The sequence below is a fragment of the Neodiprion virginianus genome, chromosome 5 (genome assembly GCF_021901495.1).
Source record: "Neodiprion virginianus isolate iyNeoVirg1 chromosome 5, iyNeoVirg1.1, whole genome shotgun sequence".
In the NCBI taxonomy this organism is placed as follows: domain Eukaryota; kingdom Metazoa; phylum Arthropoda; class Insecta; order Hymenoptera; family Diprionidae; genus Neodiprion; species Neodiprion virginianus.
The window spans coordinates 5,551,502-5,570,343 of record NC_060881.1 but is presented as its reverse complement, the minus strand read 5'-3'; the positions used below and the strand labels follow the sequence as shown (position 1 = coordinate 5,570,343).

Sequence of the window (18,842 nt, the reverse complement as noted above, 5' to 3'; positions counted from 1 at the left end):
CAACCAACGAACGAACGTCGGTCCGTCCCTTTTTTGAAGGTTCATATACACATATATACTTTTATATAAGTGTACATCGGCCTTGTGCTGTTCTCGACTCGTTAGCGTTTCCTGGAGTCGAACCCCGAGGGCATTAGCAAATTAATTTTTGCTTTATATATGTACCTTCGTACCAGATCGGAAAGAACCAACCGCCTCCGGTTATCTCGAAGCTGTATAATATTTTTCGCGTTAAATGTTTCCCGACGGAATCGTCTCTGTTGAATCCTAAAAGATTCATACTTTGATATGATCGACGTTTTTTTAAACAGGATAAAAAGAAACACCGTCGAGAAGATGGCCAAGTTATGTGAAAAGCTCACGCAGCGAGCGTAATTCAGAAGTTTTATAAACGGACCGTATAATCGTAGAAAATTGGACGGTTTGTCAAACGGTTAAAAATTATACCTGTCATTGGTTTTGTGTTTAGTTTGTCTCTTCTTCCATATATTTGTTTATTTTTAGAATCACTCATGCGAAGGAAATAAACGGAATGAAAAACGTGAGGACTCCAAGCCTCACCGTATATATCAAAGGGTTGACGACTGGAGATTGAGGAAAAGAAAGAGAAGGATAGAGAAAGATGAGGATAATAAGGGTTGTTGATTACCTCGGCAGGCACGACGACGAAGCTTCTACGGTGCAATTCTCATGCAAATCGTCACCCTTTTACGGCCGTCGGACATGTGAGACGAGCATTAGTTTCTTTTCTTTAGCATATAAAACAATGTGGTCATGCCCAGGATAGTATCAGATAAAATCTGAGGCACGACGCAAGGCCCACAATTTTTCATTCTCTTCTTTTTTACCATTCCCGAGAAAATTCCATCCAAGTAAAAACTTTATTTAATCAGTCTCTGTAGGGTGAAAATCTGTTCATACGGCACAAAGAGCTGCTTTCCGGGCCAACGAAGGAGAGAAAAAGAATGTAAGAACGAAAGTGAAAATCGTTACTTCATCCAAAGTGAAGAAGAAGTGCGAGGATCTTTTGACCCGTTTTATTTCTTCTCCTCTCCCGCTCGCGGCGTATAAATGACACCGTATATACTTGTATATACAGTGATAATAATGATAACAAACAATGAGTGTAAAAGAGGACAACAATGGATGGGATTTTTGTAGAGGTTGCGGAAAGGTGAGGATTCAAGAGTCTTTCGTAGCAAAAGTTACTCTCCCGCTGCTGCTCCACGACGACGTCGACGGCGACGTCGGGACGTGACGTGAATCTTCTAACAAGCGGTGTGTTAGGTGTAACGGTACCGAAAGGTTGGAAACCCGCAACCTGAGTGATTGCTTCCCGACTTTTCGACGAAAGGATTTTCACCCCGTACCCCCGACCATTTATATACAGTGCCCTGAGAACTTCGCACAAAAACACAAACGCGCACACACGCACAAACTAGCGAATGTAACGACCAGTCAGAGTTTTCTTCAAGTGCCAACGAACGACGGTGGAAATTTTTCATTCTCAATTACCCACTCTATGTATCCCTTTTTCCAAAGCGAACTTTTCACCTTCGAATAAAGCACCCGAATATCATCGAACAGAATTCTTTCACTCCGAGAATTTCTCGGAAATAAATTTACAGTCGCATTCGTAATGTTTAATAATTTTTTCTTTCTTCTAGACAAATAAAATGACCGAATAATGAACAAATTTAAATGTTTGATTAATATATTGGTTAAAGAATGTTTCTGCAAAATTTTCCCGAATCGATTATTTGAACATCATTACAACATCGTATTCTTTTCTCACATTTGGAAATCCGCTTATTAATTACTAGGAGATTCAAATTCTGAGAATTTATAAACTCAATTGTATACGCAGAGTTAAATAACATTTCATCGAAACGATTATTCCTTAAATTTCCGGAAAATCAACTCCAAGAACATCCGCAAAGATGAATTAAAGAAAGATGAAAATCTATTCCGAATATCGTAACGAGTATTCGGTTTCGAATAACGTGCATGAGCCTGACGATGAGTACGTGAATAAATAAGGGTGTGCGATATATAAATCCATGCACGCGGCTCGATAGAGTATCGGTACGTGTATACGGGGGAGGGGGGTGTAGTTTTCGGGTGTGTCGGAAAACGGTGAATATCCATATACGTATACACGTGAACACACAGGTATTGGCGAGCGTCCAATATCGGTGATTTACCTTTGAATCCGATAGTTATTGCCTGGTGCACGGGGGTGTAGTAGAAGGGGCGAAATAGTGGACCCGGTTATTTATACGTCGGTGGCGAAGAGGGAGGATGAGGACGGGGTATATATTGGGACGTTTTTTTCTTTATCGGTCAGTCGGAAGTGAAATATTACATCCGCTTCCGTATCTGGGTGCATGTATGTATATGTATAGCTGTAAGTATAAACGATATTGCAACACGCGGTATGTAAAGAGAATTTTCGCACCGCATCGCCAAGGGTCGAGATTGGTAATATTACGCTTCATCCCTTCCAGGTGCCGTGGTTATGATATTAATTCAGAACGACGCGACGTCTCGGCTTTGCTTTGAAAAATCATCGCTTTCCTCACTGTCACAGCGGTCTGACCATACGGGTGCATTCTCTACTCGCAACGCAACGTCGCGGCTCCGTTAGTCAGTGTAAAACGCCGCGGGTGGTCGGACACGGTGAGAAAACTACTTGTACGCGGATTTCTAATTACGAGAACGTATTGAATAATTCATTCGCATCGAGGAATGGAAAGAAAGACGGTGTATGTTCTACTGCACCGTGTGAGTGATGGAGAATAAAAGAATGAGAAAAAAAGAAGATATCACCTACTTACAGGAAACAGAATAATTTTTCTCCTCCCATTCGCGGTGGACAAACCATTTGTCAGCCCGGAATTTATTATTCAACATGTTCGCTAAATAACTGTAACTTGGATTCAATTCGTTAGTTTCGATCGTTTTCATCCAAGTTTCGAAGCTAGGGGATAAATAATTAGAATGGCTAGAATATCGAATTTTCAAAGGCGCAAGAATGTAATACGTAGAATTATAAGAATGTAGAAAGTTCAAGTACAGAAGATTGCAAGTGAAAAAAGTCGAAAGATATCGAAAGTTCAAAACATAAGACGGCAAAATCTGAAATCTGTACACGATTCTACGTTTTGTACCGTTTGTATTCCAGCCTCTCTATTTTTCTCGTCTTCGTAAATTTTTTTAAACACTATAAATTGAGTTTTCGTTTCTTAAAAATTTCGTCATTGTGGCCCCTCTCCATCTTTTCACCCCCGCCCGTTTTGAAAAATTGACAACTTAAATTATTTCCAGTTCTACTCACCTGACGAGTTCTCGTTGAAGATGATGTACCCTGGTTCTGGCTCGTTCAGCCTCGGCCGTGGCTTCGCGAACTCGAGCTTCTGCCTCCATTCTCTGACGCCGTTCTCGTTCGACATCGCGTTGCGTCGCCTCCCTCTGTAAAAATCAAGGAAAACAATCGTGGATTTGAAAACGAGCGAGTGATTAAGGTCATGGACTACTCCTACCCTTACCGACCGAGCAAACTCACCGGAAACGTGCAAATAATAACACATGTCAAGAAAAGCACACATTTTTCGTTCGGGATATGAGTGACTTTCCCTAATTCCGATATAAAAGAGCGAAATTTGAACCCTTTCCGTTCGTTTGTTTACTTAATACAGTAAATAAAAAGTGTGAGTTTGCTCTATCGGTAAAGGTAGGAGTACTAAATGGCTTTAGGTGTTTAAGTTGAGTATGTATACACAATTATAAATATACATTCGTTAAATTTCGTCGGGCGTATTGATCGAATACCGAACGAGTTTAGAAAGGACATGAGAAACGAAAGTATATTGACAAATATCGCGAAAGATCGCCTGAACAATCAATGATCGAACAGCAGCTGTTACATATAATGTTCATAGGCGAAGAATGCGAGAGGAGGAACGGTTATCAGGAGTTAATCCGAAGCGAATAATATATCGAATCCCCGTTTGTTTCCAAGGGGAACTTGCTTTCGCGTAGCGTATTTTCCGTGAAAAAGGGCTGCCCCGCGTTTTCCCCGCACCTTCTCCCTCCCCCTGTATCGCCATGTTTAATGTATACTTCGGTTCGTCGAAGGGAATGCAGGGAATTCCCTGTCTCTAAGCGCATTGGGTGAAGTTTCGGAGTTGGGTGTATAACGCGCGCCCTCCGCAAGACAAAGGCGATGGTATCGGTTCGTTTCGTTGTGCGGAAATTCAGAGCTGCCGAAGGGGGAATTAACCGCGGATGTTGTAAGTTAGCGAACGAGGATGCGGGAGAATGAGGAGAAGGAAAAGAGGAAAAGGAGAAGGTGGAGAGCTTCGGAAGCTCGCGAGGCCGCCGACGCACAATCTGGTAAAAGCCGCTGACCGCCGCCCCCTGCGGACGGTTTTAGGGGTAGGTAAGCGGATTTATGGGAGTCTTAAATCCCGGGAACACCCCGTTTCTATCGGTCCTGCAGACGCTCGCACCACTTACGGATCCGCATTTCGTCCAACGGCTCGTTGCATCCGCGTGACGGCTCCTGATCCATCGCTTTGATTCTTGACGTCAATTGTTAACCAAGGAAAGCATCTTGCCCGAAAATTTATAGCAAGTTTTTTTTTTTTTTTTTCTTTTTTGTGCGACAGAGATTATATCCATCTACTTCGCAATTTGAAATGGAATCTAGAGAAAATTTTATCACTGAATATATATACAATATTTATACATACACTGTTGGAAAAATTTACACATAATGTCCCAGCGAGTCTATTTTATATTTGTGTTGTTTGTTACATTTTTGTTAGTAAGTATAAAACACATTTTTGTAATATCAACATTTAATTTGTTATTTTTACTTTTCTTCCATTTGGTAATATATTAAAAAATAGTTAAATGGACCGTAAAATTTTAGTGAACTTGCTGGGACATTGTTTTTTTTTTTTTCTCTATTCGTGTGTAATTGTAGAGATGAGTATTTACCGATACCTCCCTTCCCTCCCCCTCCCGCCCCCTCTGACATGTCTGGTATAATTACCAAACTTTTCATCCTGCCGCGATAATTAACGCATAACGTAAGGCGTAAAGACGACGATAATTACCAGTTTACAATAATCTCGCGGTTATTGTAATACACGTTGCAACAGAATTTGAAACGGTGTCTGGATCCTCGTAGGTATGAAAAGAATACGGGGAAAAAAACGAGTACAAGCGATATGATTATACACACCTTTTGAAACGTGTAATAGGAACGTAGCCGCGTTAAAATTGTCCGTGTCCCATTGTCGGTTCGTGGATAGCGTTTTGTCGCTAAGATTTCTAAAACTTCGAAGTTGAAACGTGCACGGCTGCATTTCAATTTTTACAGCAAGCTGCCGCCTCTTTCACAGAGAGATTCGACACAGCTTTTTGGTAATACTCGCGCGCCTAGATGTTACACGGTGTACGGGCATGTAACGTGTCCATGTCCATGTCCGTAACGTCGACGGTGCAGTTATAGGTAGGAAAGAGGGGAACAATTGGCACGAGGAACACGTACTCTCTGTCCGTCCGGCGCTCGTCTCCCATACGAAATCTCAATAATAAATCTTCCGACACTTCCTGCAACTCCCGGCTGCGCATCAACGACCGGTTCAATGGAATATGGGACTCCACCAGACGTCTAGGAACCGGCCACCACCATTTACTCCGCGAGTGGGCGTCGTTCCTTATGAATTTATTGAAGCCGGCCCGATTACGCGTCGTACTCGATGACGTAGGCACGTGGGAAACGCGTTTCAACGAGTTGTTGCTTGCACTCGACGTCGAAGATGATACGGTTAATCAAGTGTTGAAGAACAAAAACTGTGTCCTCCGGGGTGATTAGCTTTTCTACCTGGTTTTTTCTTTTTTTTTTTTTTTTTGTATCGTGGTCCCATAATCGTTCACCAATCAACATCGAAACGCGTCCAACAATTCCGCAGTTTGCTGTTCTAGTCTTTTATCCGGAAGATTAATCGTCTCGGAGAAATTTAGATAACAGTTTTTTCTGTCGAAAGAAGGAACATCGCATCACCTTTAACGTCTCTCTTTCGTTTTCAGTACTGATCCTTATGAACAATGATTAACTGGACCGCGATGCGAAAAAAAAAAAAAAATTAATATATATGCACATATAAGTTCGTAAGGTTTATACTAAGAATAAATAAAAAAATATTACAATAATTGACAGCGACCTCTAAATATTTTCCTACCTTCTCCAGGTTCTACCGAAAATTTATTTTTCAGTATTTTTCACGAATTTTTCAATCGACGTGTCAAAAAAAAAAAAAATTCAAACAGCGAACCACCCTAGCATCCATCGATTGCTTTCGATAATACCTAATAAGAGAAGTTGCTTCAAAGTTCGAAAGTGTTTCACAGTCTACATTGAAGAAACATCGGCACAACTTACACGCAATGCTGCACCGTTCTCGACACGTGTTTTACGGTCACTCGGCAAAGAGCTGCAGAATTAGTTAAAGCTCGAGTTGAACAGCCTTGCCTGCGTGGCCGTTATATTCCGAGGCAAAAGGTTAGGCGAGGCGAGGAAGCAGGTGAAAGAGAGGAAAGACGTACAATAGAACGCGGAAACGAGAGTGTATAAGGAACAAGAGACGAAAGTTTTTCCTTTTTTTACTTTGTTAACGTGTGTGTGCAGGGAGGGCGGGAGGGGGGATATTTCTTATTTTTTTTTTTTTTTGTTTCATTAGTTTCTCTAAGGAATTGAAATGCGGTACGCAAATCACGCGGTGGGAAGCCGCGTACAACAGAAGTGCCCGGCCATTACCATCACAATGTTCAGAGGCGTCTCTCTCTCTCTCTCTCTCTTTCCTCTCTTTCTCGCCTCTCTCGCTTTGACTATACGTATAACAAATAACGTGCATGACATAACATAACATAACGCAACATAATCGTATACTCCGTACAAAAACCTTTTGCTAAATTTTTTATACTTCGTTAGTTTGTTTTTCACTTTTCTAGAATTTCTCTCTCTCTCTCTCTCTCTCTCTTTTCTCTTTTTCCCCAGTTTCTCACGGCTTTTATTCGACTGCGACCGCACCGTGAAGCCGGTTTTATAAGACTTGATAAAATTTTATCCCGCGAGAGGAGTTGCCACGTGAACTATTATACACACTAGCTGCAAGGAATACGAGCAAGGCACCTATACCTTAAACCCATTTAACAACGAATCGTTAACACGACAGCGTGGAATATCCGTAAAAAAAAAAATTCAAACATTGAAAGGCTTTTTCCTACTGTGAGGTGAAAATTTTTATTGCCGGCAGGATCTTGAACCGAATCAATCGATTATCGACAAATCTGTAATCGTCGAAAAATCAAATCGCATTCCGTTCACTCGTGCGATTGACGATTATTTCACTTCCACCCAATCCATGACCGATCACTTTACTGTACTCACGAATAAACCGAAACGAATTTCGGAAAGCTTGAACTTTCGCTACACAAGCTGTGCGGTTACACTTGTCGAATTGAATTAATCCTGCATTCCACCTCCCTAAACTTTACCAACGCTTCTCCAAGTCAACGAAACGCTTCCGACCTTAAAGTGAAAGACGATATGACACGACGACGGTGTAATTTCTGTAGGTTTTGACCTGCAAAAGGAAGGACTCGATTACCATCTGAAATCCTTATCCCAGCGGTGAATTGTTATAAGGCGGAGGTGGTTAATCCACGGGGTGTCCAGTTTGTTACAGTTTAGATTATTGTCAAACTTGAGAATCTCGGTGGCTCGTTTCCTTAATGGCTGGGTAGCAGCGACCCACCACCCACCTTAACCCGTACAGCCACCGCACCGAAACCTCTCTCACCGTATTTTATAGTCCTCGGGCACTCGGACCCCGCACCTATATTCGAGGTGCGCAACGCGACGTGGCCGACGGGATAACGGGAAAGGCGAAGATTATTCTGGGACATATAAATTAGCGTGAAAGGCCGCGACCACACGTACCGCAATCCAATTCTACGGTAGTTAGGCATACCGATCCGTGTAGCTGCGCTGCAGTTTTACCCGAATTCACCCAAAATCTCGTCAGAGAGATTGGGACATTCAATTTGCTCATTTGTGATTCTGGATACGTTGTTTCTCTTTCGATTTTCCTACACAGATCTTAACTGTACGCATCGGGATTTTTATGCCAACTCGACTGACGTCTGACCCTCAAAATTTCTGTTTTTTTTTAAAAAACAATTCCTGCAATTGTCCCAACTCTGAAACGGTAGCCTGAATTCTTTAGATATTTTTTTTTATATTCTTGTTAAATTAATTACACATATTTAAAGTGATTTGGAAAAGGGATTTTCAGAAACTGTATTTTTTATTCCAAAAATTTCGAGACCAAACTCGTGATCGACCGATTTTTTATTTTTTTTTCTTCATTTTCCATGAGTAATTTGAATTTTTTTGGTCAGCTGAAACATCGTTCGAAGGGGCTGAAAATTCCGGAAATAAATCTGAAGAAAATCAAAAATGTTAAGGGTCAGACGGGTTGGTTGGGTTCGCATGGAATTTTCCACATATTCATTTTATACCATAATTAAAAACTACAGATCTGGTTAGCGAATTGCAAAGTCAAATTTTTAACTGTAACGAGAAAATCTAGTAAGTGAATTTACTATTCTTTTCGAATATAATCAATCTTACCATATTTTCTCGCAACAACTGCGATAATACGAAAAAATTTAAGCAAACCGATTAAACATTTCGATAACAGGAAAATTTATCACTTACAATTATAATCACACATTAAATGGTTACTCCGCACCAAATTTTCTTGAAACTTTGACGATATTTAAAGCATTACTGCACATGCATCCGCATTCTTTCCGAAAACGAAAATAATATAAATAACAAGTATACGAAACAAGGATGAAATTTTCTGAAAAATCGATTTCCGCCACTCACCGTGTAGAATGATTTTCAAATTCCGAGGATAGCTCAGATTTTGAAGCAAAAAAAAAAAAAAAAAAAAAATAAAAATAAAAAACAACTCAATTTCCAAAACATCTCAAAAAATCCTCCAAAAAGTGTTTCTTCGCGTCAATATTTTAATTTTAAATTGATCGGCTTAATCGTCGACGCATTTGCATCGATCCCGGGAGACTTCGGTGTATCTATCCTGCACAATATTCCCTGCGGCTTGTTTTCGTACGGGTGAAATGAACTGCACTCCTCGAACGGTCGAGTGAGTCATGTGCATCCGTGTGACGCGTTTATAAGCGCATACGCAGGCTGTTGTATTTGTGGATGGCATGCGTAAGTGCAGAGGCCAAGTGCGTGCAAGTACCGCGGAGCTTGCAGTCTATGGTTTTAATACCACGCGCTTACGCTTTGGGGAGGAAAGGGAGAAAAAGACTAGAGTCTCCGGCCTTGCAGTGCGCCGCATCTGTTTCCCCCTTATAACGCATGCGCGTGTTGTACTTATAATATCACGCATGGGTTTATAGCTGGTGTACGTACAACGTATGGGAAAAGCCGTGCGTGCAACACGAGACGGAGGAAACAGAAAGAAACGATGGACGGAAGGAAAGGGAGAGAACTAAACGACGATGAGTATATATATATAATTATATTTATATGAACGTGGAACATTATGTAACGCTTGTTAATATATCTTTCTTTGGGTTCAGTGACATATTGCAATGTATACGTGCATGTACGTTATTGTGTGTACTTTTTTCTTTTATCGTTAGAATTAACGGATCCCAGCTGTGAGCTACGATTCTCGTCGAGAGATTTATTTATAAAGAATGAATGAATTTCTCTGTATCGACTTATAGATCGAGGACTGAGAAATTGTCGGGGAAATCGAACAGAAAATCATTATTAGGGCCAGAGAAGAATACGGAATTATTGTGATATAATGAAAAATTCTGAACACTATTCATTGTTATTTCCTATTGCGTTTTCTATAGCAAAATAAATCCTATTTGGAGTTGAAATTGAAAAAAAAAAGAAAAAGTTGTTCACTTCTATTTTATATACCCGTAGAATTTCTGATATATTATACAGTTTATTCAAGCTCAATTCAAACCACATTCGACCGACGAGGTAATATATTTCCAGACAAACAATCTCACCCGCTTCCATCAAAGTTTATGAAGAAAAAAGCCAGATATTTACGTATTCTATGTTATTTCCCAACACCATCGATTTCAATGCATCGCATTGTATTGCAATCATATTCACAACACACGTAAAACTTTGATGGGATGTTTGCAGTATCGGAGTGATGAACAAAAAAAAGGGTTTCTCTATTTTCCGACTTTTCGTTCTCCCAGAAAATAAAAGAAGAGGAAGAATAAATCCAGTGGTGAAATAGAAACGAGGAAAAGCAAAAGCACAAGCTTCGATTTTGCCTGGATAATTATGTCCAAGCATAATGGTATACACCCAGCGGCAGTCAACGTGATTTTCAACAATCCTTGCGACACAATTGTAAGCTGTGAAATAAGCGCAGGAAAATCTCTATGAACCGGTGACAAACGAACCGTGTTTTTAAACTTCACATCTCGAGATCTAGAGCGCTCGGTTGTTGTGTTGGGTGACGGATTTAGTTCTCGAAGAAGCCGGAGCACGTCTCCTTTCTTTGCTTTCTCTCTCTCTCTCTCTCTCTCTTTCTCTCTCTCGGTCTTTCTCTCTCCGTTGTTATTTTACCTGACGTAATCCAACGCGACGACTGAGTTGAAAAAAAAAAAAAAGAAACGTTCACGCCCCTCGTTAAATTATAAACCATATAATATCCTAGTCGCAGCTGATCACGCGGCATGCCGATAAAAACCATAAGGATGGAATTTATCAGTGTATAACCGGCATGCCTGCCTCGAGATTGAAGCAGCAGCAGCAGCGGTGGGGTACAAAGAATTATTGTCTCTCTGTTTGCGTGTCTCGAAGCCTCTCGTTGCTGGCCCCATTCCATCAGTTTCAGGGGGAGTGTTGCTACTTTGTGTATTTTCATTTAGATCCTTTAATCGGATTAGCGGCGACTTAGGCCGGCGACCCTGCATCAGCTCCTTAAGTCGGTCCACTTCTACTACTATCGCCTCGGTGTGCACAAGATGAAGAAAACTCGTTCGAATGCGTCGGTAAAACGCGTGCATATAACGCAGACTGATCGGGTTTCGAAAGCGTCATTTTGCTGTCTTTGGTTCTATAGCACTTCGTCTAATCGTAATTCAATTTCGGGGGCGGGGTTGAAGTTTCAAATTTGAAAATTCCGATAGCGCCTAATTCCGAATTATTTTTTGGAGAAACTTAAATTGAGGTAGAGTAATCGAACTTTGAAGAAACAACAATGTTTTGAATGGTCGGAAATGTGACGGATCAATGTTCCGAAATCCAGGATTCCGAAAATTCGAGTTACGATAGAGTAAATTCTGAAAAATCAAGATTTGATAAAGTAAAATTCCGAATATTAAAATATACTCACACAGCTTAGTTTACTCAACGAGTGGGTGTAAAAGATCAGAACGACCAGGATTCGTAACGTAAAAATATTGAAAATCCAAAACAAAGAAAGATCAAAGGGGTGAAATTTCACCAATCCAAAAATTCACAGACCTGAAGATCCTCCATCATTCGGAATATCGATGTTTCAGAGTTTTCAATTTTCTCATTTCCGCACTTTGAGAACTTTGACTTGTCGGAGTCACACACTTTCGGCATTTTGTCCATTCGGAACTTTGCACTTTTGAAACTTTGAACGTCGGGTTTCGGACCTTTCAAAACTCCAAGTTTCGTCCACGTTAGATTTCCTTACTTTAAGTTTCGCCATAAAAAAATTTGGAATCTGGCGCTTTCGGAACGTTTAAAATTCGGAATTCCAACCCCGCCCCCCAATTTCGTTGATAATTCCTATCAGTTTTAAAAGCGCTCGTCTTCTAAATTCACCCTAATTTCCGTACGATGTCAAAGCTGCTCCACGACGCGACGGACGAAAAAATCTTCGGTGTCAAAATTCCCGAGGGGTTTGTTCTCCAGGATCAAGCGAAAGGATAAGAAGTGCAGGCAGCAGTCGCTTCTCTCAAACCTCTGCTGGGGCTTAAGCATTTACAGCACGTGTCGCATTGTCGGTTCATGTTCGATGTCCCTTTCCACCGCTTTCCTCTCTTTCTATTTAGCTACACCTCCGTCCTTCCATTCCTCTTTCTCTCGCGGTCAAAGGTCTGCTCTCTCTCTCTCTTTCTCTCTCTCCCTCCATAGTCGAGTAACCAAAACTAAGAAAGGGGTACGCCACGCATGTAAAAGTGCTTACGGTGAGGGTGAAGTTAACAACCCGTGTGTCTCACGTGGTACTCGACTGTGTTGAGTATGTTGTTCTCATGCTCGCCGTACTGTTGTAAAGATTAGGATGCAACCATTAACCACACGTGTCATCCGTCCTGTGATAATTGTCTGTACAATTTTGTTACCGGAGGGTTGTAACAGAGTTGGTGCTCGGAGAGTTTCACTTACTTTGGATACTTTCTAGTCTATAATTTTCCTTTCGTTTCACCCGTAATAATTATAATAATCCGCAAGTCACGCGGTGAATAATGTTTCATTGTTTATAATTTTCATTCTACTCTACGGTGTGCTCAAAGATAGCATAATGATAATGTGATATTTCGTTATCAGAGTCCGTCGCCTGTTGTTGAAATTTTTCGTTTCGTGGTAAATTAATTACACGAACATATGTGACTATAATCGTATCTATACGTACAAACTCTAGCCCACCTGTCCACCTTTGTCTACGTCGCGTGTGTAGGGTGCGTCAAAAGTGAAGACAAATTTGTTCGCGCTACATGACGATGTGGGTATAAGGCAACAATCCGTATCGTAACGCTCGTTGCCTGGTCTAAACACGCGAAGGAAAAGAAGGAACTAGAAGCGAAAAACAAATTCAATAAAACAAAACGAGGAAGAGAGAGAGAGAGAGAGAGAGAAGAAAGCCAAGCATAAAAGAAAAAAAAAAAAAAAACCCCGTCTTAAGCCATGAGTAATTGCACGAACCTGCTGCAACGTTAATCAATCATTAGGACGGGTCGTCTAATCATTTTGTAAATGGAATAACATACCCGGAATTAGGTTGTATAAGGTACGTGTGACAAGCGTAGGAGCGGCATTTTTCCCAATAATAAATATTTCCGTGCGTTTAGTTGATTAGAAATTTGATCGGTGAATTAAATGTAAAAGAAAAAGAAGAATTAGAAGAAGAAGTGAAAGGAATAAAAATCGAGAAACGAGGAAGGGTCGCTTGATTTAGAAGCCTAAAACACGTTTGCGCTGTTATCGCTTCTCCGACATCGGTTTATACACATAATAATACAATAGAGGAGAAACGAAACTTTGAGGATAAAAATAGTCGGAGCTGAAAACTTCGAACTTTTATCAAGTTTCGAGAAACAGAAATTCTACCTAGATTCTTATCAATTTCTGATCGAGTGGTTCGTTTCAGTTAATTTTCACTTTGTCCGGTTTTCGTTTCCATAAATGTGAAACGCGTGTAAAGTATCGCCTCGTACAAAAAGCTCGTACGTACGTAATGAGACGAACAAAGTGTTCATTGAATTTTTTTCTACAAATTCTTTGTCTGCCTTTTCTTTTTCTGCGTCGTTATCTGGCTAGTATTCTAAAAACTATATGCCATGATGCATCATCGGGCTTATATTCTCATTATACTCGCACTGATCGCTGTAAATTGTAGCCAATTTATTACATTTATCGTTGTAATAAATTGGTGAAATTTGAATTACATTTACCTGAATACTTTTCAATTTTTGTTTGTAGGCGCGAATGAAGGGAAGGTATAATGAGGTTGCATTTTTGCGACCACCATTCGACCTGTGCGATGTAGTGCAGATTAATCGAGTCGGATTTCAAGAGCTGCAACGATGGCAAAACCGACGTGCGATAGACAAGATTAAATTCGCAGATTGAACAATCACCCCGCATCCGTTAGAATGACGTGGATGTCGTTGTCACGCGTGAGCGAGATCGTCTATCTCAAGTGGTTGGACAAAAATCGCGATAACGGTACAAATACACTCACGATGTGCGCAAATTTCAAACCAACGTTATTTCAAAACCACGATAACTTTCCCGAAAAGGGGATGATCCGTATATTTCGGTATAAAGTGCAGACATGATACCCATACAATCACGCAAAAAATGGGATGTTGTATTCAAGTTCAGAGTCTATTATTTACTGTTAAAAAAGGTACATATACTTGGACATGGGGAAATAAATGTTTGTTAATAATTAACAAATCATATTTGACTCGACTAAAGTTTGATATCAATATCGAAACATTTATTCCCCCATATTCAAATGTACGTTTCTCAACAACAAACAAACTCTTTTCTCACTAAGTGCAAAAGAGTGATCTAATTTAATCACTAATTCGTTTCAACTAAAAACTGTATTGTACGTGTTAAAACGCGTACGAAATCTCGGAGTACAGAAAAAGATCAGTACGGTTTGAATCTCGTTTGGATGATCCTGTTTTTCGCGTACTTGTCATTACACACACACACGCGCGCGCATATGTCCACATAATTTTGCAACTTTATTCCGAAACTGGCACGTCGCGATAATTTAAACCAGAGATGAGATACGTTTCCGGCTCCATAATCTCGTCGGCCCAGCATCCAAGATATACGGACACACAGACCCGGCTGCAGGACTCGCCTCTTAAATATTCACGCTAGTGATCCTCTCGATATATTACGAATAAATTCGCGCCCACCCAACCTTCGCGGTTTTCTACTCTCTTACTCGTCCTTCCCTTACTTGCAACTCCCCGCATCTCTCGACGACTATTTGTCTCTTTCACCGACTTTTCTGCCGACTGCAGCTCATCGAATCTGCGTGGGAGGCTGCAATGCGGAGTTTCATGGCACGGCAGCAGCTCCTCTTTAACAGATATTCGTCTCTTATTCGCAGAGATGCTTGTATTTTTTTTTTTTTTTTTCTTGTCCTCAAGAAATCGTATTAAAATATTATCATTATTGTATTAGTACTCGTTCGCATTTGACGTTATCTTGAAAACATGCAATTCTCGTGATTTAAGAATCAGTGTTTAATTACTGTATCATTTACGCGGTCCGCTTTGTCCATTCTCCATATACATACACGCGTTTTATTTATTTATTTTTTTTGTTCTCTCTCTCTTTTTTTTCCGTTACCTTTCTTCGGGGTTTTTCAACCCCCCGTGCAACTTGGCTCTTGTTGACGGTGGCAATTTGATACATAATGCAAATAAAATTCACTTGATTTGGAATTCTCGGCACGTATAAGCTGTTGCCAGCCATACTAACGGAGGGGGCTTCGCGATGAGCTGCAAGTTCAGGATTACTGCACTCAGCCGTTGCACCTACACACATATATACAGACACGGTTAGGTGTACAGACGGGTATACTATACGTGCAACGCCGTCTGGCCATCGGGTTAAGTTTAGAACTAGAAAAATAGAGGATAGAAGATGGAGTTGAGGCTGCGAGGGGATTTGGGAATCAGCGATCGAGATGTAAGGTAGGGAGAGCTTTGGTCGATCGGTGTAAACTTCGGACCACGTTTTTCTCTGCCGCGATGTTGGGTGGAAAAAGAAAAGTAGGAGAGAAATAGATTAAGAGACGAGACGAGGGGAGGAGGAAAATAAAAATAAATAAACACGGAATGAGTAGGGAGATAGGAGTAGGGGAGGGGGAACAAAGTTATAGAGATCAGCCGCATTTGCACCTGTTCTTTGAAAACCCAGCTGCCGAATTCCCAACGGTTTCTCTGCTCTTTCGCGTCCACCGACCGTTATTTCAAGTTGAACGATAAGTATAGGCTGCGGTATGTAAGCGCCGCAAAAAGCGATGCGTGTATTATCGCATAATAGAAAATTTTCAAGTTCGTATCACAATCGGATTATCGGAAGATAGTTGTGTCCACGCGGTATGTTTTTTGTTTTTTTTTTTTTTTTTTTAACTCACAAAATAAGAGCATCGAGTAATTTGGCGAAAAAGAAAGATTTAAAAATCAGTGACTGTATTCGGGTCGATTGCTTCGAGGGATGATTCAATTCTTGATTCACCCTTGATGCTTGCAGTCAACGAAAAGACTCGAATCGAGTAACGTGTGTAATCGCTTTAAACAGTCCCCTGCCTGTCATCCCTTTAAGAATTTGAATAATTCAACGGTACATGTAAGCGTAGTAATCGGTTGTTTAGAAAACAATAAACTTAGCGTTGTGTAATTGTAAAAATTGTTTGCTTGGGAGAGCGAGGAAGCGCTTTCCAACAACAAAGAGAAAATTACCGCGATAGATATGTATGAAGTGTAATTACGACTCCTCGAGCGGTACGTCAAGAATTCCTTTCTTACGGAGACACTCGATAGCCATTGATTCTGTGTGCCGTGGTGTTGAGAAGGAATCGGGGGCATCAAAGTTCAACAAAATATTCATGAAAGTGGAAGAGTCAAAATTTTCAGCAACTTTATTTGCGCCAATGACAGTGGCGCAAGTGAAACGAAATCCCTAACATGTTATAGAAATGAATTTGAGAAAATTCGATCAACACAAGTTAAGAATATCAACAATTTTAAAAACTTTTTTATTATTAGAACGTTCAAATTATTTAAACTCTATCCTCCTTGATCCGATTGTAATGCTTTTCGGCTCATTTTACTCGATCAACAAGATCCCTAAGAATTGTCCGAAAACCATTGATCTGCAAACTTTTAATGATAGTTTATTTATAAAGTGCGAGCATAATTTTTGACGAATATCTTAAATTTATTCTTATTCACTCTTTTTTGTTTGTTTCTTTTGATTTTTGTACAAAATTAGCCCAAGAACAAAAGTACCGGATAAAGAAACATCAAAGTTCAATAATTTCAAACAATGCAATTATAATAATTCTTTCTTAAACTGTCATTATCTTAACCTGTGTTATTCGACTTTGCTCTGGATTAATTTTTGTTAAAAAAAAAATCTAGAAATTGTTTTCATTCGAGTTAATTTTCATTATCGAAACTAACATTACCAGACATGTTTCAACATTTTTGATTATTGGATTTCTAGTCAACTCTCGACCGAACAAGACGACAGGAATTCGAAGCTCGCTGCTGCGATTAAACAAGAAACAAGACTAAAACCAATGCCGCGGAGCAACAAAAAAAAAAAACATGCAAACAATTCAAACTGGTCAGAATTCTCTCCGCCGATTCTTCCGCCGTTGCTCGATACAAGAGGGGGGGTGGTCCGACAAATTTCCGTAACAGAACAGAAACTCACCCTACTCTGCTTGGTGAGATTGGCGCCCATGGGACGGTGGTTCTCGGGGGTGTTCGGAGGGCGGCGGTCGTCCGTGGCGTGGCATCCCCTCTGAGGGGGGGCGGCGTTCTGCACCCCTCTCGGCGCTGGGCCCCACCGATGCACCCTTGTGGCCACCCTGGCGTCGTGTCGCCCTCGTTGGACTCGCAGGCCCCTGAGACGCCGTCGAGGGGGTGGAGGATAAAAGAGAGGGGGCCGACAAAACCGGGGCCCACGCGCCAAGCGTGGAGGCCTGTTGTCGCAGCTGCTCTTATTTCGAAACACGCGACTCAGCGTTCTTCGTTACGAAACCCCGGACGAGTTCCTCCCTTATCGAGTATCTTTCTCTCTCCCTTCCGCTATACGCTCGTCGAAAGAAATTCTCAATATTCACCACGTGGATGATGAGTAGAAGATCAACGAAGAGAGGGATAATATGGTAAGATAGAGGGAAGGAAGGAAGGAAGGGCGCGTTGATTATCTCGATTTATGTATCCTCTCGTGGCATCTTTTCGACGCTATTTGCTCTCGGCGTTGTTGCCGCTGCGGATTGACTGTGGAAAAAGCACCGCGCCAACAGATGTTTTTACTTCGTCACTCCAACCCGCCCCTCCCTGATGAACCAGCCCACGGTTTCGGTCTCTCTCCAGGATCCGCGTTGCACGACTTGTTGTCGCTGAGATAAAAAATCTCGTACAATCGCACCGTTCCAGGATACAAATATCGTCCAATCGTAATCCTCGTGTTTTAGCTTCAATTATTCACAGTTAATAACTCACCACCGTGTAGATCCACGTATCGTGGAACACCGTACAAATTGATTTACTTCTCACATTTGTGGAATGTTGTTATCACCGCGTTTATACAACGAACATCGGGTACAAGTGACGTTATAAAAAATAGTATTACGCGGTCGTTTATTTTGAAAATTCTACACAATCTTCGATATCAAATAACGGTTGCGACGCAATAGTTGGGTAAAACTTACGAAACGTGACAAACTCACACTGACACGATGTTATTATACTAATCAACGCTTCGTCGGGTATAAGAATATAAACATGTATACATGTATACAACGAATACCTCAGAAACGTAGATTAGTAATATGTTACGATAGTGTTTACGTTAAGATCCGTTAAACGACGTTATAAAAACATTGACATACGTTGTACGTACGTACAGACTATTTACGAAAAGCAGGGAAAAAGGATCTCACTCCGCGTTCACATGTTCGTTGGGAAGGGGATGCCGAGGGTGAAAGTTGCGTGAATATCTCGCCAACCGATTGATTCCCCGATCGAAGTGCCCGCCGCGTTTCGAACGTATGCGGTGACATTCGACCGATCGTGCATCGAGCCAAGGGGGATGAAAAAAAAAAAAAAAACAAACAACTACGCTTGTCAACAAAGCTGGAACGTGACCGAACCACGCATACGATCCATGGACAAAGATTTTCGGAGCGTGTGCATCACGGTTAGGGGACGCCGGCTGACTG

At 41.1% G+C, this 18,842-nt stretch overlaps 1 protein-coding gene across 8 annotated transcripts in view; it reads right to left on the bottom strand.

The window, feature by feature from the left end:
- The window catches only part of LOC124305314 (uncharacterized), a 167,726-nt gene that overhangs the window by 25,019 nt on the left and 123,865 nt on the right, over window positions 1-18,842 (bottom strand). For 7 of the 8 annotated variants that reach the window (XM_046764575.1, XM_046764576.1, XM_046764583.1 and 4 more), the window contains exon 5: window positions 3,338-3,471. In XM_046764575.1, the coding sequence (XP_046620531.1) occupies window positions 3,338-3,471 (134 nt within the window). Of the gene's footprint in view, window positions 1-3,337; window positions 3,472-17,326; window positions 18,697-18,842 lie in introns of those variants that run through there. The other variant, XM_046764584.1, reaches the window with a different exon arrangement.